Source organism: Sapajus apella, unplaced genomic scaffold, assembly GCF_009761245.1.
Source record: "Sapajus apella isolate SASKATOON/1434 unplaced genomic scaffold, GSC_monkey_1.0 scaffold27, whole genome shotgun sequence".
NCBI classification, from domain to species: Eukaryota; Metazoa; Chordata; class Mammalia; order Primates; family Cebidae; genus Sapajus; species Sapajus apella.
Genome location: NW_022436967.1, coordinates 1,086,649 through 1,110,690, shown reverse-complemented (window position 1 = coordinate 1,110,690; position 24,042 = coordinate 1,086,649). Strand labels below are relative to the sequence as shown.

Sequence of the window (24,042 nt, the reverse complement as noted above, 5' to 3'; positions counted from 1 at the left end):
AAAACACAGATGATAGACAACGATAACCTCACTATGCATTATGATCTTTCTAAATGATAATGTATACCGATAAACTATCATTATGGTTAAAACCTGGATTTGACTCATCTATTTTCTATATTCTGCTGTCATAATCCATTTACACACTAGTAACATTATGAGAGTGACATCGCCATTACACTTTATTCAAGTGGAATTCTACATGAATGTTGGTTCCTTCTGCATTTGAGAGAAGATAATATGTTTTCAAAGAGTAAAAGAAAGGGTATTTGATGACTCAAAATTGAAAGACTCAAAGATTGGGATGATTAGTAAATAATCAATAATAAACAGTTAAAGAGACCCAACTGGAAGATTTGCGGAAAGCTCTGTAAATGCCCTCTGATGTGCTCTTGGCTCTCCACACACAGGAAGCACAGACACTCATAGGTGATTCTGCTGGCTCTTGATTGCAAAACTTGGCCTTTTTTCCTCCACATATACTCTCCCCATGTGCTTGCCGTGTGTGACCCTCAAGACCACGGAGAAGAATGAAGCGCAGAGATCAGCTTAGCAAGTCTCTGCAGCTGCACATGCCAAGGACAGCATGACTGATAGCGCAGGCTTAAAATGAAAGCCCTCTTCACGGAATAATACATTCTGTTCCCACAAGTGACGTTAACGTCCAGATTCTGCACAAGGAGTACACATACTTTAAAAGGAAATTTCAAGGAAACACTCTGAAACAAATTAAATGCATAAAAAAAATGTTCAGTGCATTCTATGGTGCTCCTGACAACAGATTCCAGCTGAGAGAAACGTTACAAAATCGTCAGTAAAAATGAATATAACATTGCCAATGGGTATTTGAGGACTTTTACACCTCATACAGTCTTTTGTAGCTCGCATTTCACAAACACTTTTCTCTGCATAAAGAATTTTACAACTCAAATTTACATTGTGGTGCTTTTATTTTATCATGATGCTGTGATAAAGAGTGAGACATTTGAGAGCAAATGATAAAAGACATTTGCTCTCAAATGTGTCACTTTAAATCACAGCATCATGGCACTGTCTAGGATTTTATCCATTCTTTCAGTAATTTTGTGTGCATTTCATTATAAGGGGCCTAGATCATACCACTGGGTACTTTTTAGACTGTAGCTTTTTGTTCTACTTTCCTTAAGCCATTGGGACTTAATACTCTACATCATTTTCTGTGAGGTGCTACGTCTATGAGAGGAGCCAAGCTAGTCGTTTTCCTTAGACCTTACACATTTCTGCAAAGGTGAAAGAGGGGTGATGTGATTTTTGTCCCAAAGCATCAAACAGTCATCAGAAACATGGAGTAAAAGGAAGTGATGGAAGATACCCTGCCTCCCAAACTCCACTGTGACACACATTAGCAATGAATGAGAAAGTGAAGTACTATCTAATGTCTGGTTGGAATTCCTTTTTGCTAACCTATTATTCAAGGTTATATCTATATATACTTGTTAATATGCATTACCAAAACAATAACAGCTGGCAGAGGAGTGTGCTTGCGGACATGAATCATGGAGAGGATTTCTGGAAGGTGACCCTCTCGAGATGCAACATAGAATAACCTGATGGGAGAGAAATGTGGGTGGAGTTTACTGCATGATTGATCATTTCAAAGGGAAAATCCGGAAATCCCGGAGAAAACTTGCATCTTTTTCATACCAAGTGGTTCGGCATTTCTCAGGTGATTGCCTAAGTTTCACTTTTCAAATAAGGTGGAGAAACATCATAGGAAATCTAAATCTGAATTTTACAAAATCTGCCAACATTATATTATTCTTTGAAGAGAAAAAATAGCAATATCTGACTGAGCATAGCTCTCCCTACATATAAACAGCTGATGGGGAATTTAGTTCTAGAGTCATAGTGTTATATGTGTGTCCTGAATCCAATTCAACAGACACACGCATACGCACATCCACATGCACAGGCAGCATTCACGTTTATCTGATTGGGTTTTAATCTTACATTAAAACAAAAAGAATTTTGCATCAAACTAAACAAAGGAAATACAGATGGTGGGGTGGTGATTTCTGATGTCTCTTACTTTACTTTTTTCCTGGCATCTTCAGAGAAACAGAAAATTATATCACCAGAAATAATATGTCGTTGTTAGACTCTGTGGAAACACTATTTTTAAAAAAGCCACATGTCCATCTTCCAAATAAGCTATTAATAGGCAAGCAGTGCCCTCTGGTGGACAGAATAAAACGTGCTGTTGATACTTAACACCAACATTTCAATCTTGCGTGTCCCTTTAAAAACAACAGGTTTGGAGGCACTATTCCTTTTCTTTTTAAAGTTACCCTTATCACATCCAATCTCAAAAACAGAAATGTGTTTCTGGAAATACATGAACTCACTCACCTGGAGACAGCAAACACACCACCATTCATGGAGCCAAAGCAGGAGAGGGCAACAAAGATCGGAACTGCTAATGAGAAATTTCCCAGTAGCCGCTCAGAAAAGGTCTAGTGAAAGAAAGGATGAAGCAAATTAATGCTTTACCAGAAAGTGGAATAAAATGAAACAATTTAGGCCAAACTTGCTCTATGACTTTCTATTAGCCTGGTGATACCTGGATGTTTTATGATTTTTCTCTTTGGTTAGGGACAGACTAACTCCATAGACAATAATCAAAAGCAAGGACCATGGCATTGCTTGTTGCAAAACCATAGGCAAAGGTCTAAACAAGCACCTTCTCTCTACTTTCAGAAAGCAATGATCCATTTATTGAATCGTTATCAACTATGATGTGTATTGTCTCTGACTCTGGCAAGTGATAAAAGCTCAAATCAGAAATTCGACTTCTGGAGATAGAAATCTTTCTGTATAATAACTTCTCTTTAGGCTGGAAAACCATATTTTCTAGTGAAGTACATGGAGAAGTATTACAGATACATGTTTCATGTGCCAATCCCATGATTAGGAGGTAAATACGATAATTAATGACAATAATTTATATCATATACATGATTAGCTCTGAAAATATTTTTCCCAGAAAATCACACTAGGTAAACCTCTGTTTATAAAGTCACTCCCTCCCCCGTATGTATCTGTCAATTTCTTTTGTGGTTTCCTATAAAAAAGCTAGAAAAAAAGTCCAATAAGCCACAGAAACTTAAAAGATAAACACAACTTCTAAAATGTTATTTTATGCCATGATATGAGCAATATTGCAAATTTCCATGAACGACGTATTTTCAAAAAAAAAATGTGTTGGATTCATTAGTTGTCCTTGAAGCAGCTGGCGCTATGTAATTAGTGGGCTACATTATGCCCAAAGAATAAGTGCTGCCCTTTGTCTTGAAAGATGAGATGACTGACCCGATTTCAATAAGCTTTGTATATTTGATGTCTGGTAGGACTTAGAGCAGTAGTCAAAGTCTTTTTCAATACCGTGAACTCATACACAGGTTCAAATGAAATGAGATAATTTATTCTCTGTAGATGCTGCTGATATGAGGTAATACTAACTATTTTAAAAGGAACTGGTGTCAAGTAATGGGTCCTTAATTTTTCACCCTTCATTGTCATGAGGTCAAGAGTGAATGGTCTCTTACTAGCTAAGCTTTATGCAAAATAAAAGTATGTGTCACAGAGTAACAGTCTTATGATCTTTGGGGACAAAGATGGTTCCGGTGTCAAATACATTTTGGAAAATACTATAAAAGTATAAAATACTCCATGTCTTAGGGAGTTAGAATGCATGTTGGTATCTTTAATAGTCTGAGAAGTATTATAACAACAACATCTGTTTAACTTTGAATGACCCAGTATTTCCTAAATTTATTAATGTCCCAGAACTAGTATTCAAAAGGATATACTAAGAAAACCACATTTATATGGTCCACATCAAAATTCTTAAGTGACACTTGGGGCAAGGATTTTGAGTTTGCATTTGAAAAGTTCACAAACAGGAAAGTGTACAGAATAAATTATAATTTGCATACAAAAATGCATTTATTTAGATTTAATTACTGTCCACCGGGAGAATAATGCCTTCTATTCAACAAGCCTCGGCGGATTTTCAAGCATGTACGTGTAAAAGTGTTTAATGAGAAATTAGAAATAATGGGAAATCATATAGGAATTTAGATGTATCAGTTAAATAGAATATGCTAAGGTATGCTGTAAATTTTTTTAATATTCATTATTATTCAGGTCAAGAAAAGATTACTGAATTTCAAAACACTTTCTGCTAGAGGGAACTACTATAAAATTGCATCAACTCATTAACCTAAATTCCACTTGGCATTTTCCCAATTTGGACTTACCACTGCCACTGCATTTGAAAGCAACAGCTCCTCAGCATTAATGGTTGTAAAGTAGGCCACATTTGTCAGCACATAGCCAATGGTGACAATGACCATGGATACACATATTGCAAGGGGAATGGTTCTGAAATGCACAAAGGAATCACTTATTCGTTATCTTATGTTAGTCATTCTCTGATACCAAAGAAAATAACAGCCTAATTCAAATGAAGAATGTAATAGTATCTCCAATAATAACAGGCTCTGTTGGGTATGTATACACATTTCATCAGGGCAAAGAACCACATATTCCTTTGCAACTTAATAAGGTCCACGGGGGCAGATACTTCGTCTGTCTATTGCTATACCCCAGAACATATGGATTTATCTCATTCAAGTACTCCATAAATGCTGCAGCAGTGTTTCTCAAACTTGAGATGCATCAGAATCACCTTCAGGGCTTGTTAAAACACAGACTGCTGAGCTCCACCCCACAGTTTCTAATTCAGTAGGATTTGCATTCCTCATACGTTCCTAAGTGATTCTGAGGCTGCTGATCAGACCACACTTTAAGAACCACTGTCCTATAAACATTTCTAATACTAATTCACTGCCTTGACACCTTTCTACTAGTCCTTAAAAACACTTTTCACATTCAATGTTTTTCCCATCAGTAGCTTCCCTTCCCACCAAATAAATGCACGCTTTCGGAAGCATGATAGTGGGATACATCTACCTTTCTGAATGTGGCAATACTGTTGTATATAACAAAAGAAAGCATAGAAGTGTTCATAATGATGACTTTGCACTGCCCTGCTGTGAGTTCAAAGGAAGCTCAAGATTGTGAGTATCTAATAATGCAACAGCGCTGATAATCCCATGAAATTAGAGGTGACGTGCTGTGAAGTACAGACGACCGGACAGTGCTGACACAATGTGGCATCAAGAAGTACCCGACACAAACGCAATATTATGGTCTTCATTTAATGCACTGGGAAAGCCGGGAAGTTACTGACCCTAATAATTTGATTCCATGTTACCAACACACATTACTTGCTTAACATAATCGCCTCTTCAGACTCTTTCCAGTTCAGGCAACTTAAACCTTCAACTGCCTGCACAAAGGCTGATCATTTTTCAGCCATAGTGCTTATCAGCCCTCATGGAGTCTTCGCCCTGCTGGGTGCCACTAATGAAGACCTCAGTAGAATATCTTCCAAGATGAAAATGCAGCTCAGAATCAGGGGCCAGGGAGGTCGGGGAGGCACAGGCTGCCTCACCACCCAAGCTGGGTGTGTTAGCACACTAAGTCCCAGCACATTATTCGGAACAGCGATATCCCCTGTTGAAAACATGCGAACCTCGCCAGTCAGCAACTGTCATTCATTATACTGCTTGGAGCCTGACACTTCCCCGGATTCCCAAAGCCTTCAGCCTTGATGGGGAAACACATTGACCTCTAAATCCTGACATCCTAATATGAAAGTAGCAGATGGTCCCCTTCCCCAGCGTGAAGAGGGTCCTGTGGAATTTTCCGTTAACACTGTAACAGGCATTGCTAGTTGTGATTGATAAATGCTAAATTTAAGTAAAGGAAATCACTGAGCCAATCAAATATAAAAGGATGAATGGCAGAAAGCAAATTAAAGATGAATTCTGTTTCTTTGTAAGAAGGGCTATTGTAAATGCAAAAGGGTAAGAAGGAGAACATGAAGACATATACACAGCTTTTCAACCACTCACTGTATTATTTTGACCTTGAATCCTTTCAGCTCTTATAACATCCTCACATGGGGAGTAAATATTTTCTGTGGAGGGAGGGGAAGAGAAGAAAAGAAGAAGAGAAAAAGACTCTCTGTTTTTTGCAAGCATGTGATTAAGGTATATAAAAGCGCCATTACTAAATAATGAAGTGACATGATTAATTGCAGTGATAGTACTGTCACATCACATGACGCTGCAAAACAGCAGAAAGAAAGAAGTCTGAAATTTGGGACTGCGGCTCTCCTAGCACAGAATTTATCTTCCCAGTCCAGCTCCTCCAAGTCAGCCTCAGCCTGTTCCCTGCGTAGATACTACAGTCTCTCTGAGGGCTGTTTCCTAAATTGATCTCAGCAGAAGGGATCCTGGAAAATCTAACCTTCTAGGTTGGTTTCCCTTCATTCTGTTTGTTAATAACAAAAACAACAGGAGCAGCTGCTGCCATTGGGCTGCAGTGTGCCTGACATTTTATTAGGCACTTTACAGATGTGTCTCATTTTGTCCTTAGAAAATCCTGTGAGTTAGGAACCATTTCTGTATGAGAAAATAAAGTCTTCAAAAGAGCTAAAATAACTATTTAAAGATACACAACTGGTAAGTGGAAGCCCCAGAATTCAGGTACATATACACCCTACATTGAAATTTGGGCATTTTGACCACCAAAGTGTATTCACTTTCAAGCATGTGGGTCCCTCAACTCCAGCACTTTTAAGGACAATCGTAGTTGTTTAATAAAAAGTTTATTAGCCGGGCGCAGTGGCTCAAGCCTGTAATCCCAGCACTTTGGGAGGCCGAGGCGGGTGGATCATGAGGTCAAGAGATTGAGACCATCCTGGTCAACATGGTGAAACCCCGTCTCTACTAAAAATATAAAACATTAGCTGGGCATGGTGGCACGTGCCTGTAATCCCAGCTACTCGGGAGGCTGAGGCAGGAGAATTGCCTGAACCCAGGAGGCGGAGGTTGCGGTGAGCTGAGATGGTGCCATTGCACTCCAGCCTGGGTAACAAGAATGAAACTCCATCTCAAAAAAAAAAAAAGTTTATTAGAGCTCTTATCAAGCTAGTATTTCTCATGTATTTCTTGACACTACAGTTTCGTCTATTATAAAGAAGGGGACAGACTTATTTCATGATTTTTATCACTTTTCTGTGTAACATGAACTGTAATGTTAAGTGAATGTTTTCAAATAGTTTCACTGTTTAGAAAACAGAATTTTAGAGTTACATATTATTTGAAATAAAACAGAAGCTCACAATAAATTTCCCTAAAAATTATTTTTTATACAAAAGGAGGGAAGGTGAGCATGTGTCACATAAGCAGAAACAGACTAACAATTTTACAATCAGCCAAATATACTATACAGATATTAGTGGGAAAAATAACAGCCCAAAATATAAACAAAAGGGAAAGCGTCTAATCTTGCGGCAATGCACAGCATATCCAGTAATTTCTCTATAATTACTCTTCTTTAAAGAAATCGGGTTTTTTTGTTTGTTTTTTTTTTTGTTTGTTTGAGACGGAGTCTCACTCCGTCACCCAGGCTCTAGTACAGTGACACAATCTCGGCTCACTGCTACCACCTCCTCCCGGGTACAGTGACACAATCTCGGCTCATTGCTACCACCTCCTCCCGGGTACAGTGACACAATCTCGGCTCACTGCTACCACCTCCTCCCAGGTACAGTGACACAATCTCGGCTCACTGCTACCACCTCCTCCCAGGTACAGTGACACAATCTCGGCTCACTGCTACCACCTCCTCCCGGGTACAGTGACACAATCTCGGCTCATTGCTACCACCTCCTCCCAGGTACAGTGACACAATCTCGGCTCACTGCTACCACCTCCTCCCGGGTACAGTGACACAATCTCGGCTCACTGCTACCACCTCCTCCCGGGTACAGTGACACAATCTCGGCTCATTGCTACCATCTCCTCCCAGGTTCAAGCAACTCTCCTGCCTCAGCCTCCTAGTAGCTGGAATGACAGGCACCCATCACCACATTCAGCTAATAATTTTTTTTATTTTTAGTAGGGACAGGGTTTTACCATGTTGGCCAGGCTGGTCTTGAACTCCTGACCTCAAGTTATCCTCCCACCTCAGCCTCCCAAAGTGCTGGGATTACAGGAGTGAGCCACCATGCCCAGCTGATAATTAGATGGAATTAAGCAATGGCAAGTTGGATGGGGTATGGAAAAAAAATAGCCACTAGCTTCCATTCTTAGGTTCCATTTCACTTTGACAGAGGGAAGGGGGTGAGGAGGCTCTCTTGGCTATCTTGGCATAAACTGCCTTTATTGATAGAGAAGAGCAGTTTACTCCTTCAGAAGGGCTTGGCCCCCAGACAGTTAACTCTGGGTTTCAAATATCAAAGTGTAAGAGCCACTGGGTGAGCTGATAAAAGCTATTAGGCCATGCCAGAGCAATCTTTCCAGAGGCTTTAGATGCAGAGAGCAGATAGCATTGCTAGTAACCCAAGATTAAGGCAAATGGCACTTGATAATGAAAGGAATTAGAAAAAGGGACAAGTAGGCCATGGATATTTCAAAGCTTCTGTGTTCTTTTGAGGTATCTACCAATCTTAAAGGCAACAAAAGCATTGTTTTTGAGCTGAGTAAAAAGGGCCTACTCTTAATAAAATTAAGTTCTATTCTTTCTCAAATGTTAGCACATGTTTGTTATGACTAACAAAAACCATTTATTAGAGTTACTTAATCCTAAGAGCTTTTTGTCATATATGCTCTTTTCAATTAACAGGCATTTAAGTATGTGAGAGTCTAATGTTTTTATTAGTTGCAAATGGTCTTCAGTCAAAAAGGTCTTGGATAGTCTTCTTTCTTATAGGCTTATTTTAAATTGGCACTTATTAACCAGTCTATGTCACATATTTGCTTTATTTGAAACTACTAAATGGAAGTCTCCAAAACACGTACTTGAAAGCACTTTTGTTTTGAATGATAGGCCTCCCCAGAAATGAAAATGGCCCTATACTTATGTTTGTATAATCTACAAAGCACTGAACGGGCAAATACATCTTATTTTATTTTTAAATATATGCATGTCATTTTAAATCATTTGTGGAATGAGAAACAGCATGAGCAAACAAACTTTACAACAACCCATGGAAATAGGAAGTAATAGCCACAATTTTAAACAAGAAAACCAAAACTCAGAGAGGTTAAGTGACATAACCAAGGTCACAACAGCAGCAAGCAGGAGGGCTGGAACCTGAACCCATGTCTTCCGGCTCTAAGTTCCACACACATGGTGTATCTTGTCATAATGTCATGGCTGCTTTGTGCATGCTTTAACTCTAGGGACAAGGTCCCCAGGAACTTTGCATGCTGACAAACATGTACTATATTTTATATAAATGAGGCAAATATTAGAAGACCAATTGTCAAGGTGTGACATATTTTAAGCCAAGTATATTTTTCTACACGCCTAATAGTAGAAATAGCAGAAAAAACATTCACGCCAAAAATAAACTTGTAAATAATGCAGAATAAGGTGCATTTTTAAAAGTGTGCTTTGTAACTCTATCACGGAACATCAAAAATGACTACCATTTCCAGGGCATCATTTTGGCTAAAAGTAAAAACGAAAATGAGTAAACCTAGCTTGATTCTCCAGAGAAGTCAAGGAAACCTGAAGGCTAGAAGGATTTCTGACATTCAGACCACATGAGTTATCTACATTACATGAATAATTCTCTAATCACCTGAATTTAGGATATTTCAAGATTATTTTACAACATGAACATAATCTTCTGAGATTTGTGCAAGTCCAAATAGATCATATACAATCCCGTGTTGGATACATACAATGGAGGCCACAGAACTCATGGATCCTGGGGCACCTGACCTTGTCTTTCTGCTGTAGGCTGGACATGATGATAGTCAGTTCTGTTAAAACCTACTCTTGTGTGTTCCGGAGAGAAATGCTTGATGCCTCACATTTCTATTTAAAAATTCTTAATATTTTAACAAACACACTTGGCATTCAGAAAAAAAAATGAAAAAGAATAAAAAATGGCAAATAACATGTAAGGTGCAAAATATAAAGGGAAAATGGGAACTATTTCTTTATATGGAATTGAAATGGAACTGTAATTTATCTCAACATATTTATAATTATATTAAGTACCATTTCATTCAAAGTATTTATTTTCGAATCATACTTGTTTCACATTTTCTTTACAGTGACTCTGCAAAGACCTTGAAAGCTATTCTGTAGGACTCATCTAGAAATGACTCAAACATCTCTCACTTCTCTCTTTTTGACCCACCAATTTACTTTTTTGCAGAAGTACTCTATTTGTCTTATTACCGCAGCTGTTAATTTTATTCTATCCTTCGAACTTCAGTCATATGTTGCAGACCAAAAAAAAAAAAAGTAAATGAGTACGTTTCAAAGAAAAGCTATCTGTATTTTTCATTCACATGAGTTTTTTTCCATACATTTTGACATACTTTCCCTGAATCTTGCTCACACTAAACTCTCCAGAGACCCCCAGACATGGAACTGTCCTATCTGCCTCTCTGATTTCTGACATTTCTAGCAGGGATTGAATTACAAGTAAGTGTTCAAGAAAACAAATAGTTTTCCAGGCATGAAAAAAATTGGACTAGTCAGAAGAATGTACATTTCTTTGTGGGTTTGCAGTGATTTTGCCTCATTGACATTTTGTGTTCTGGCTGTAACTTTAGTTTTCTACTGAGTGGGAACTGGGTTATTAAAAACATTATAAAAGAAGTATATTTGAAGAGATGTGGCACATAGTTGCAGGGAAGGCATAGGTGGTCAGTGAAAAAGTATAGCAAGAGGAAGAAAACATTCAATAAGCCTATTTATGAACATTTTTTAAAGGTCTACGGTTCGTGTTCATCCTTAATGACGATTCTGGGCCAACGCTGAACAAAGTGATGAGCTGAGCATATTGTTACATAAATGTACAAGTGATCCCACTGATTTCCAGCATCAAACACCTGCCCTCTGCTTCTTACCCAACCACGGCAAGGCTATGGGTGTTTTCACTGAGACATTTTACATTTCAATACCACTGATGTCTTATCTAAATCTCACCATTCTCCATTGTCCACAGATGAAGAACTCCATAAAAGAAGAGAAGACAGAGAGACCTGTAGAGAGATGTAAGAAATGAACAGACAAAGATTAAAAGACTGCAGGGCTAAAGGAAGCTAGTGGAAAAATGTGCAGAGATGCATAAAGGAAGGAGAAAAGTGCAGCAAAGCCACATAGAAAAATGGCCAGAAGGGTCACTCTTCATCACCACCACATAGAAAAATGAACTAAAATGGAAACACACAACTCAGAAATACAAAATAATAAGCAATCAGAAACATAAATATATGCAGTTTTATCCATTCATTATTTTTATTCTACTATTAGAATAAATTCATGACTGAATAAAATTATTCAGCAAAATGTAGCTTGAGAGTAAATTTTCATTTGCTTGCATTTCATACACAAAAAATTTGCATTGTCTGCATCTCATTTTTTCTCATTATCTAAAGATTTAGTGTGTCTTCCAGATGTATTACAGTTCTCCATATTTATCATGGATAAACACAAACATATTTGTTGGCAAGCTCTAGTGTACAAAAACAAAATTGGTTTTAAATATAACACTAGCAACTAAATAACTAAGAAGATAAAATATTTTAATAGTAATAAATTCTACGCTAATGTTCAATCATTACATCTCTTAGGTTGTTTTTAAATTGTTAACACAATTAATTATTTTCCTCAGGATTTGCACTACAGAACACTAAGATAATGCAACATTTCAGTGAACCCTCTTTATAATCGTGTTTCTGAGATTATATTTACAGCTCAGACAACTAACTACTCACCAAAAGTTTGTTTTTTCTTTCCAAAGTATAAGTTTTTTATGAGAAGCAGCTACCAAAACAGACACCACATTTCCCAGCCTCCCTTGTATCTAGGGGGGAAAGTGACTCATTCTTGCAAACAGAATGTGAGTAGATGGGTTCGTTGAGACCAAGGTGGTTAAGTGGGTCACCTTGTGACATTCTTTTCCTGAGTGAGTTGGTTGCAAAGGACCTATAGCATGACAAAGCCACATGATGGAAGGAATATGGGTCACAGAATAAACGTGTGAAAGACAGTCTACCGGTAGCCAGGGACACCAACAATGGACTATTACATAACTTTTAAAAATAAACTTTTGATTGTTTAAAGCCATTGAAATTTTGTGCCTTGTCTGTTGTAACAACTAGCATTATTCTAACTAATGAAAGAATGAAGGACCTCATTATATCAAGACTTTTGTGTAGCTTTTAGTTAATTAGTCTATACAAGACTTAGAATGGGTCCTCATTAAATTTTATTTTATAGTATGTTATTTGTTTTATAAGAGACAAGTACATGATATAGAATTATTAAAATGATGTTCTATATTACAATATCAAATAAAAACTGATTTTCACCTTTAAAAGCTAGGAGAGATAAGTATTAATTATTATTCACACTTCCCCAAAACAAAGCAAAGGTAGACCCCACTGTTTGCTATTTTGAAATTTTAAAATATCTTGCACTTCTGAAAATTGCCACTCATCCAACAAAGAACAAAGTCCAATTGTCCCTTGTTTTCCCAAGGACACATAATAAGACAAGCAACGTTAAGTAAATATACTCTTATGCTAACAACAAGGCGACAGAAAATAAATATATACACTTTGGCATGGTAAATGGGAATGAGAGTCAAAATTCCCTTAGACAGTAAACACATGTCTTGGAACTGGTAACACTCACACTATACACATGTAAACCAGGTCCCATCACAATTCTGCTGCACAATAAGAAATAAAACAAGTAAACATGGAGACATGCAATCGTGGCAAATGAACTACTGCTTCCACCACCCAGGATTGCCTCCAACATTTCTGACCAACAATGGCAGGTCCAACTAATATTGATCATTTTGATATCTGGTGGTCAACTAAACAACTGGCTTTCAAACAGGGTGCTCTGGGAATTCAAACAGAAGATGAGCAATGGCATTATAGACTATCCAGTTTTCAGTCATTTCAATCACATGAGTCCTCTTTTACTAGTTTTATGTATTCACATTCTATCAAAGAAAGATGTGCTCCAGTAGTTGGGATAGGTTTAAAATCACTTTAGATGCTCCAAGTCATGGCTTTATATCACTTTGTACTCCAATGCTGGCTTCTTAAAGTATAGTTTAAAATATATATGAATTGGGCTGGGTGTGGTGGCTTATGCCCGTAATCTCAACACTTCGGGAGGCTGAAGCGGGCAGATCACCTGAGGTCTGGAGTTTCAGACTAGCCTGGCCAACATGGTGAAACCCCATCTCTACCAAAAATACAAAAATTAGCTGGGCGTGGTGGTAGCACCTGTAATCCCAGCTACTTGGGAGGCTGAAGCAAGAGAATCGCTTGAACCTAGGAGGCGAAGGTTGCAGTAAGCCAAGGCTGTGCCATTGCACTCCAGCCTGGGCAACAAGAGTGAGACTTTGTCTCCAAAAAAAAAATTAATAAAATAAAATATATATGAATTGGTTGTATAAAATGCCTATATATGAACGGTTATATAGGGATGTATGTACACATTTGACTCTAAAACAGAAAATAATTTTTCACTGCAAATCTCTATTCATACTTTTAGAGTAATTAAGAGAAAAATAATTTTGGCAAATGAAGCTAAGGTTAGTAGGAAAAGTATAAAGTTGATAGGGAAGCCAATAGCGATGGCCTGGCTTTAGTCAAAGTGGTAAATCCACAAGCCAAGGCCACAGAGGACATGACATAGCAGCTAAATGGAGCAGAGGGAAAGGTGGGAAAGAGAAAAAAACAGTTGATGGGCTAAGCACCCTGCCAGTTCAGAGAGATGATATGTCATTGTCAAGAAACTGGTGATGAAGACTCCTGGTTGGAACAGTTGACAGCTTCCTGAAAAGGTCACAAAGGCTCTCAGAATGGCAAAACCTCCTGTAGCCCTCCCTCTCCTCTCCTCAGGCCGTCCATTTATAAAGATTCATATTCCCTGCAGAAATGGAAATGTTGTGATCTTTTATCTTTTGGCTCAAAAGTTAAAACTTTTGAAAAATAAGCTTTTGTGCATTCATTTTATATTTACTAATGCCTTTTCTTAGACTACAAAGATTCATGTCCCTCTCCCTAGGGACATTTTTCTCAAGTCAAGTACCACTATCTAATGGTTCAGAGACTCTCTGCCCAAGGGAAACAAAAGCAGTTCATACAATCGTTCATCTCTTAATTTCCCTTTTCTTCCATCATTTCCCTCAGCTTTATGCTCTATATTCCTACAACCAAGAAAAATGTCTATATATACCATTCCAGATGTAAACTGTCTTTTGGCAATATCTTTCCTCTGGATTTCTGTCTCTGATATTTGTTTTCTCTTGATTTCATAGAATTACAGAAAAGCATCTAGGTTCCAACCTGAAGGTTGGGTCTAGTCATGTCCCCATCGCTAGCAGAAACGCAGATCACCAAATCTCTCTGGACTTACACTTCCCCGTCAGTTGAAAAGGGTGTTGAATTAATGAAATCTAAAGTTCATTTTTTTTTCTGAAAGTTCATTATTTAATAATTTTAGCACATAAAGCTAACCCCTAAAGTCTGTTTAACAGAATTCTTTGAAAACTCAGTTAAACCCACTTGCTCATGTAACAGAGCATCCTAAGGAAGTTTTTGTGTTTGCTTTGCTCTGTCATTCACAGGAGAGAATAGGATGCCAACTTTACAATCTCTTCTCCTGTCTTCTGAAGATGTGATTCTGTCCTCAAGCTGCAGTACAGCACATCAAAGTACCTTCCATCATTATAACTTCAAAGTGTCAGCCTGGCTGAAAAATAATGATCATTACAGAAGATCATTTAAAGGATAAGTAATCTGTTCACTCTTCTGCATTCTAACAAGGCTGTCTGTGGGATCAGGTCAGACATCTGGGAGGTCACATACATTGACTGTATTATCTCATGTAATGTCTTCATAAGTCACTATATTTTATGTTAGCTTTTACCAAAACCCATTGCAAGAAATGTTTTTAAAACCATTTAAATTTCAGGAGGATATTTCCCATTGCATTTATTAACATTCTTTATATCGAGTTCGTTCATTTAATCAATGTTTGTTAAATATCTTCTATATGCTAGACATTACAATAAACAAAGGGATAAAGACATCCGCTACACACAAGCATTCATCCACTCATGGTATCTAAAATTCAAACAGGACGAGATATGGAGGACCCTCTCCCTGGCATGTGTAGCTGATGGCATGTTCCCTAGATCTTCACATGGTTGCCCCATTTTTCTCAAATCAAAGTCTCCCTCCTCAGAGAAATCTTACCTCCCTCTTCTAAGTAGCTCTCCCACCCTGGCACTCTCCATTACCTATTGTTTTTAACATGAAGATAAACAAAACATCTCCCGAGTCCTTATAGTCCCTTCAAGTATCTTTATTTAGGTATTCATACTCACCAATTCCACAAAAATATTAAGACCAGTCAATGAGCATTACTAAGGGCGCTTGAAGTATTTCCTCTAAATCTCTAGTGCAAACATTTTGAGAAGGGTTGTCAGGATTGCTTGTCATCCTCAAGGATAACTCTGCTTTTCTTGTGGCTTGTAACCACATGCAGAAAGGATTTCTGGCCTCTTTGGCCTCTTTCGTTGTTGTTGTTCTATTATTATTCTTATTATTTCCTTTTAGCAACCTTTTCTTTCCAAGATAGCTCCTAAAAGAACTGGCTCATTAAAACAGAGAGAGACAATAACAACTTTGAAAACTATAACTTGGGATTTGAAAAATGTAACCATTAAAATAAAAGCACACTTCTAATAGTAATGGGAAGGCACAAAACTTATCAAGTTTAAATTACTTCAACCAAACTAAGTTATCATTTTGATTCTTCATTTTAAGTTATTTTCATAGGCATGAGATAAATCTGAACACACATCCCAAAAGGAGACTTAAAAAAAATGGAAGCAGTGAAAAGAAGGGGGGAGAAAAGGAGGAAAGTTAAGAGGCAGCTTAACAGAGAAAGGAAATGTTTATTCCACCAAATCCTCATGTGAAATCTAAATTATTAAATCTCAGAGAATACCTGATTTATGAACAGGATAACACTGCCCCTGGCCAAAATTATTTTTAATAAAAAGCAGGGAACCTCCTGAAGTTCATCTCAGATTTAATATCAAACACAGCAGCCACACATGAACATTTCTCCATAAAACATGAAAACAGCATGGTGTGATCAGCTGGCAGCTAGCAGTGGGAAGTTGGGTACAAACAAACAGGGTATGAGTGCCATGGAAAGAATCAGGCCTCACTAATCTAGAGATACCAGCCAATAAAAAACAGCCACAGACTGAAATAATGTCAACACTCGGAAGGGAAAGGGGCACAAGGAAGACTCACTTCTAAATATACAATGGCCAGCTCACATTCCTTGTCAAAACACTGAGTTCCCTCAGTGACTACTGAAGTTGAAAGAGAAACACAACTGTATTTTGTGGATGCATATTTAGAATATGCCAACTGAGGCTGAACCACCATGGGGGAAAAAAGACTTGGAATGAAATAGGCTTACACTGATATTTGCATTTTGTAAGAAAAGTAGCAAACATCTAATAAGAGTTTCATATTTTGCATTGGAACTGAATCATATTCTGAGTAAAGAAGAAAGGAAAAAAAAGAGTTTCATTAAAATTTGATTCAAATAGTTTTCCACAGATACTTGGTTCAAAGAGAAGAAAGATGTCAAGAAGGAAAAGATATCTTATTTTTAGTGTAGACGCCTTAGGTAATGTGTTGATTACCATTTTTATAACATATGTAGTGAAGGATTCTTTCTCAAGATTATATATTCAACTATTTGAATATATATGTAATAATTAAATTTATTCATGTTTAATCTAGGGCAATTTCAACAATTATAAGGATTATAAAGAAATTTTTTGCATGTTTCCATTGATACTTCCTTTAATATTTTGGCATTTGTTTTGTTGTTAAGAACTACTTTGGAAGTTACTTTAATTACTTAACATTTTTTAAATCTAAAAGAAGAAAAACAAGTCAATAAATAATAAACCATAGTATACAGAAAAAGAAATTTTTGGACTATAAAAGACTCAGCCATATACATGGACTATCTCGTTATATAGAACAAATTTTACATGAGAGATAACACTACCAAGATAATTTGAAACACCATCAGCTTTAAATTTAAAAGCAGTATATAGATTCGCTTCATCCACATCAACAGTTAAGAGTAAAAACTACCTCTATGCAAATATAAGTTACACTCAATGTTGACTTATTCAGAGAAAAATAATAATAATTGAGGCTACCTTTCCCTTCAGATTAAAAAAGAGTATTATAAACTTTTAATAACAAACATATAGTAATTGGTTGATATATCTATAGAAAGGCAAGTGGAATATATTACCTTGAGGTACAACTTAGTATATAACATAAAATATATTAATATAATGACAAGTATCAAGATTTATAATGTAAGTATCATAAAATAAGAACTAATATAACTATTTCTTCATACTGGGATATTGAGAAATTTCGGGGAAAGTCAAGAGCCTACATTATATCAGGCTTAAAAAAAAAAAAAATCCATTCCAGATAAGGTAAAGAGTAGGCTCTAAGAAAGAAACCAGGAAAAACAAACTAACAGAAAATATGGGTGAGATGAAAATGATCTAGGGACATAAACATTTTAGGATCCTAAAAGCAATACAGAAATTTAAAACTGGTTATTATTTCTAACTACAAATTCTACAAACAAAACTACAAGTTTTGTAAGCTAGACTCAAAAAGAAAATTAAGTAATGTGAAAAACTGGGATGAACTTTTTACAAATAATACAATAGATAAAGAATCAATGCCCACAATATACAAATAATTCTGATGAATCACCAATATTCATGCTCCAAAATGGTAACCACATGTAGCTACTAAAAATGCTGGAAGTATTAAGCCTCACTGACGATCAAATGAATGCAGTTTCAAACCATGAGGTGTAATTTTTGTCTTTCAATCAACCAGAATTTTTAAAAAAATGATACACACCACTGTAAGTATTCTTAGCTACTGCTATTGGGAGAGGAAATTAATATACCCACTTTGGAAAGCAACTTGTCAATAGACAAACCTTTAAAAAAATTTTTAAAGTTCTATTAAAAAGTTAATAGACAAACTTTTTTAAAGTTTGTGGCTTTGACATAGCAATTCTCTTCTAGCAATCTATTCTAAGAGAATAATTGGATATGTAAAGATTTATATAAGAAGTGTATAATCCAGCATTATTATTTTTGCACCAATTTAATACATTCAGAAACGTTAGGAATGTTTTCAATTTCCAACAAGAAAATGAGCACAAGAATATTGGCACATCCCCCCAAAGAAATATATGACCACTAAAAAAGTTCTTTACTAAGATCTTAGTGATATAGGAAAATATAATAAAATGACATGAAATGAAGACAGTGAGACAGATCTACAGCACATAAATACAAAAAGCTGGAGTTGAGCTTAAGATGCAGTAAATCTAAATGGCAGGGCACACTCGGTGGTACCTTCCAGCTGTTGGGGATACAGCAGTAGTGGTACAGACAAGGCCCTGGTCTCGGGAACCACACAATAAACAAACATGTAAATACATTATATAACACTAAAGTTAGGAAGAAAAATGTGTACATACATTTACCTCAAGCAATATAGTGCAATATACAGATGCCACACAGACAGTGGGGGAAAACAAAATATCAAAATAATAACAGTGAGTACTTTTATTTGATGTGATTAAGATATTACAGGTGATTTAAAATTTCATCATGATTTTTTGGCATTTTAAATTTGTTTATTATTATTAAGGAGAAAATGCTATATATTATTACTGAAAATATCACAAAGTTTTACTTTGACTTCCAATAAGGTACAGAACGCATATAAATTTTCCTTTCTTCATTTGATTAAACGGATCATCAGCCACAACTACTAGGTAGAGATTTGTGTTTCTGTCATTTAAAAATAGAATAAATAATATGTGTCCATTATGAGAAATAATGGAACACAATAATCAGGATAGCCTGTGTTTCTAAGTGCCGATAGATCAGAGGCAGGGAGTGGAGGAGGCAGGGTTAAGCAGGGAGGGAGTTCCACCCAGGTATTGCTATAGAAATGGCAACAACAGAGCAGAAGGAGCATTATCTTTTAGAGAACAGGAAATACCGGTTTTCCCTAGCATCATAAACTCAATTGTTTGAAAAGCAACTGCGTATTCAAACTGAAGCTTTCTCCCTTGCTGCAGTTCAGAGTTCACGTTATGACTTGGCATAAAGACGAACAATTCCGTAGCTCAGAGAAAGACATCACTGACTTCAATTTCTAATGGCTTTCTCCCAAGATTTGCCACTTGATCACTTCTCCTTGGCAAGAGGACACTGCACTATGAGGATTAAATAGCTAAACACTTACATACATTTAAAACACATTTAACGTTTTTCCACAAGACCCAGAGCAACTACAGAATAGTATCTTAAAATCATGACCTCCACTTGCTGTCTATCTCACACATTTCTTTTGTCAGTTTCTGACTGAAAACAAAAGTTAATCTTGTTTTCTATATCAATTTCTCTTTTTCTTGCCTCAGGCCAGAATATAGAAAGTGAGACTTTGACAACACCAATAACAGAAAAATTAAATACTGCCCCCCCAAATGATATTTAACCTATTTTAAGAGCCAGTGTATCTGTAAATATGTTTAAGACAATAAAAAGCAGCTATTTCCTTATAATATTATAACATTTCAGCATTTCCTAATTGTAAAGTTTCTATTTTAATCTTGTAACCAAATGACCTTCAGTAAACGACCTGAAATGGATTACTTACTTCAACTAGCCTAGCACCCTCTTTCATTATCTATTTGAATAACAGCTTTAGAAAGTCAAACGCAGGCAAATTTTAATGCTCTTACACACTTTTAAAAGCAGTTTTGTTCTATTCTCATATGACATAGAGGTCAATTCTAATGATGACATTTTCCCCAGCTAATCTCAAGGCTAAAATGTTGCCATAGCCATCCTTCTTAGATATGTATTCAACAACACTAAGCATTTGGAAAGAGCACTAGAAAAGGATTAGGATTTTAACTTATAAATATAGACAAATTAATCCACCTCAGTGCCTTCTATTTCATTATCTTCACAATAAAAGTGCTGTGAATTGTAATCGTTCCTCACCTTCTATCACCAACATCACAGGCTTTGGTAATTTATTTTCTCAAGGTCCAATTAACTTCGGCTTTTATTATGACAATGAGTCTAATACACTAAGTCAAGTCAATGTGGGAATATAATAAGGTAACCAAGTAGAGGATGATTTGTCTACACGGGTAATATGATCATCGAAACCATTTTGAAATCCAGAGACATTACTGTAATAAATCATTTGCTATTTGTCCCTTAGAGAATGACCATAACAGAAGAATATCAGGGAGGAAGAAGAAATAGCATCATGAAAACCCAACAGAAGAGATGCTTTGGAGGAGGTGAGACTTGTAATTCCGTGAAAAGCATTGTGTGAGGGGCAGTCTCCCAGGACCCAGAAATGGCTTTGCTCATGAAATCATGCATTCTATTCTCTAATATCTCATTTTGTGTTATATGGCTATATACCATAAGTTTTAGTTTTTACATAGTATGGCCTATTAGTGCTATAGTACAATGCCATAAACTTGATATCATAAACTACTTTTCACATAATATTGTACAGCTTAATGTATAAAACAGTGGTCTTTGCACTTAATCACTGCATTATCAATAATATTTATCAGTATGAGTTATTGTTTAAGCTTTCATCACAGAAAGATGTATCTCTTCCACTTCTATAATTTTAAGAGAAAGCATATAAGAAAAGGAAAGAGACATAATATGGTACAGCACTAAATAGCCAGGAAAACCATGTGATTTAAAAAACTGTGAGCCTGTCTCCTGAGAAAACCAATTATAAAAGTATTATATGTTATTGAAAAACAACCTCAGGCCTTGGAGATTAGAAATGCTCCAACTCTGAGACTGAGATAATTGTCATTTCCTATGGCCAGGTGTTTCAAGTAAGGGTGTCTTTTCATTTGTGAGAATGGGTGTCAAAGTCAACACTCAAGCAGTACAGAAGAAAAGAGACAGCTTACTCATGTTCACAAATCCTGATCTGACAATGCCTATGGGTGACAAATGAACTAATGACATGATGTTTAATACCAATAAAAAGCAAACCGTCTACCATTAAGTAAGCACCTGCTTTGAGCGAAGCATTGTCAGATGCAGCCATAAATTATATCTCATTCTCACAAAACTCTTAAGCATTAGAATACCCTCTTAGTTGGGTAAAGGAATGAATGAATGCACACTTTTGAAAGTCATCACAAGGATTGCACCCTCTCTTTCTTTATGCAGGCAGCATATTGCAAATACATATATGCAATCCTAACTGGATTATGGGGAATGTCTAATACTGAAATGTAGCAGACGCATCAGAAAAGGTTCCTCTCAAATAATTGCCACTATGGATACTTGTAAGCAATCCCCTATGTCTATGCTCTTGAGAAAAATAATGAATCATATAATAAAAGACTACTATAAACCTTCTGCACCACAGAGACTACAGACCATTTTATAGCTTCTGTGGGCATATATAGTAAAAGTAGTAAATAAGATTAGGGATTCATCATCACACCACATTAATGGTGCCCTTAACAAGCATTTTTAAAATCTATATTTCTCCTGGTACATTCCGCATATCACAAGACACTCTACTTGAGGTGATCCCACTGAATTCAATTCTATAGGTTGAATATGATCCTAGATCTTCAGATCTAATCACTAAACTCTCACTTTGAAAGGGTGCCAATTTGGACTTATTTCGTCCATTTACCCATTCAAACTTCTTAACATTTTCTGAGACAACTGAGGAAACTTTTGTCATGCCTAATCTAATCATCATGAGATCTGGAAAATGGCATAGAATCTCTTTCTCTTTATTCATCTTATTGACATTTTTTCTTAAATGTCTCTAAGACAGATATTCTGTTTACATTTCCACCCTTTGGCCATGCTCCCATAAAGAAGTACTCTCCTTGTCAAACTAGGTGCTCATGTGACATCTACAAGAATCATAGAACATGCTAGAGTTGAAGGGAGACTCAGAATTTGCTGCTCTACCATTTCTTTTCTACAGCTGATAACCCTGAGGCTCAAAGAGGACAAAAGATGTGACTAAGGACATAAAATAAAATATTCACAAAACAAGAGCTAAAACTGTAGCCACCTGACTCTAAGTTCAGAGCTACGTTCAGGACACTAGTGTGACTCTCCCTGTGCCTGGCAGTCCCCAGGCTGACTCATATTCAGCACTGGCATTGCTATTTCACCCTCTTCCTTGTACCTGCCCTTCACATAGAATATTAAATGAGTAAAATCACATTTTTAATACATCTTATTCAAAATATTTAGAAACTCTGACCTAAGATTTCTTTTTTTTTTCTTTTTGAGGCAGAGTTTCACTTTCGTTGTCCAGGCTGGAGTGCAATGGCATGATCTCACCTCACTGCAACCTCCGCCTCCCGGGTTTAAGCGATTCTCCTGCCTCAGTCTTCCAAGTAACTGGGATTACAGGCATGTGCCACCACGCCCGACTAATTTTTGTAGTTTTAGTAGAAATGGGGTTTCTCCATGTTGGTCTGGCTGTTCTAAAACTCCCAACCTCCTCAGGTGATTGCCCGCCTCGGCCTCCCAAAGTGCTGGGATTAGAAACTCTGACCTAAGATTTCTATTTGAACTTACTGTACTCGTAAGAAAAAGGAAAATCTAACTAAGGATTTCCTTTACCTTACAAGTACATGTCACCTTCTTCCACTCCCCATCCAAATAAAATAGGCCAGTGGTGTAAGGTGTGCTTCCCCACATTGGTTCCTATATATTCAGTAATCTAAAGAGGTAACTATAATCTTTTAGAGCTAGAAACAAATTTAGGCAACAGTCTATTATTTTTTCAATCTGAATATCCCCCAAATTGTGGCTTAACAATAATCTTTATCTCTATTTTGAGAATTCCAATGCCCAATCTAATTCTCATTTCAATGCTTCTGAAATATAAATTTAATTGTAAAATGAACTATATTCTCATTTGACAAAATTCTAATTGTTCTTCCATTGACAGGGAAAATAAATGATAGTATCTTTTTCCTTAAAAGAAGACAAATCTATGTCTTTATATATATGTAAACACTATGTTGATGCATCCTTCTTTAAGCAGTTTAATCCGTATCTTTGGGCTTGGACAGTGTGGAGATTGTGGTGCTGTTTGCCATAATTTCTGCTACATGATTTATCACATTTTCTGACTTTAGCAATGATGCAGGTGTATGAGGCAATTAACAGAGTTACTTGCTTTTTTAAAAAATAAACATGGACAGCAGGCACAGTGGCTCACACCTGTAATCCCAGCACTTTGGGAGACTGAGGTGGGGAGATCACGAGGTCAAGAGATTGAGACCATCCTGGTCAATGTGGTGAAACCCAGTCTCTACTAAAAATACAAAAATTAGCTGGGCATGGTGGTGTGCACCTGTAGTCTCAGCTACTCAGGAGGCTGAGGCAGGAGAATTGCTTGAACCCAGGAGGCAAAGGCTGCAGTAAGCCGAGACCGCGTGACTACACTCCAGCCTGGCAACAGAGCAAGACTCCATCTCAAAATAAACTAATTAATTTAAAAAAACATGCAAAATAAAACTGAAATATATCTTCAGGGACTATAGCATTTTAAAAACTGCATATGTGTCACAAGAAGAAAATCCACTACAATTGTGATAAAAATAAGTCTCCAAGCACTGTTTCCCGTATATCCACAACTTGCAAGTTTCCCCATCCTCCATCCCACCATTTGCTAC

At 36.7% G+C, this 24,042-nt stretch overlaps 1 protein-coding gene across 1 annotated transcript in view; it reads right to left on the bottom strand.

Moving 5' to 3' along the window:
- Positions 1-24,042, bottom strand: part of SLC7A11 (solute carrier family 7 member 11) — a 72,023-nt gene that overhangs the window by 9,534 nt on the left and 38,447 nt on the right. Inside the window, exons 7-9 of the mRNA XM_032292274.1 lie at positions 4,299-4,422; positions 2,389-2,492; positions 1,490-1,586 (exon numbers count right to left, since the gene is read on the bottom strand). Of these exons, the coding sequence (XP_032148165.1) occupies positions 1,490-1,586; positions 2,389-2,492; positions 4,299-4,422 (325 nt within the window). The remainder of the gene's footprint in view (positions 1-1,489; positions 1,587-2,388; positions 2,493-4,298; positions 4,423-24,042) is intronic.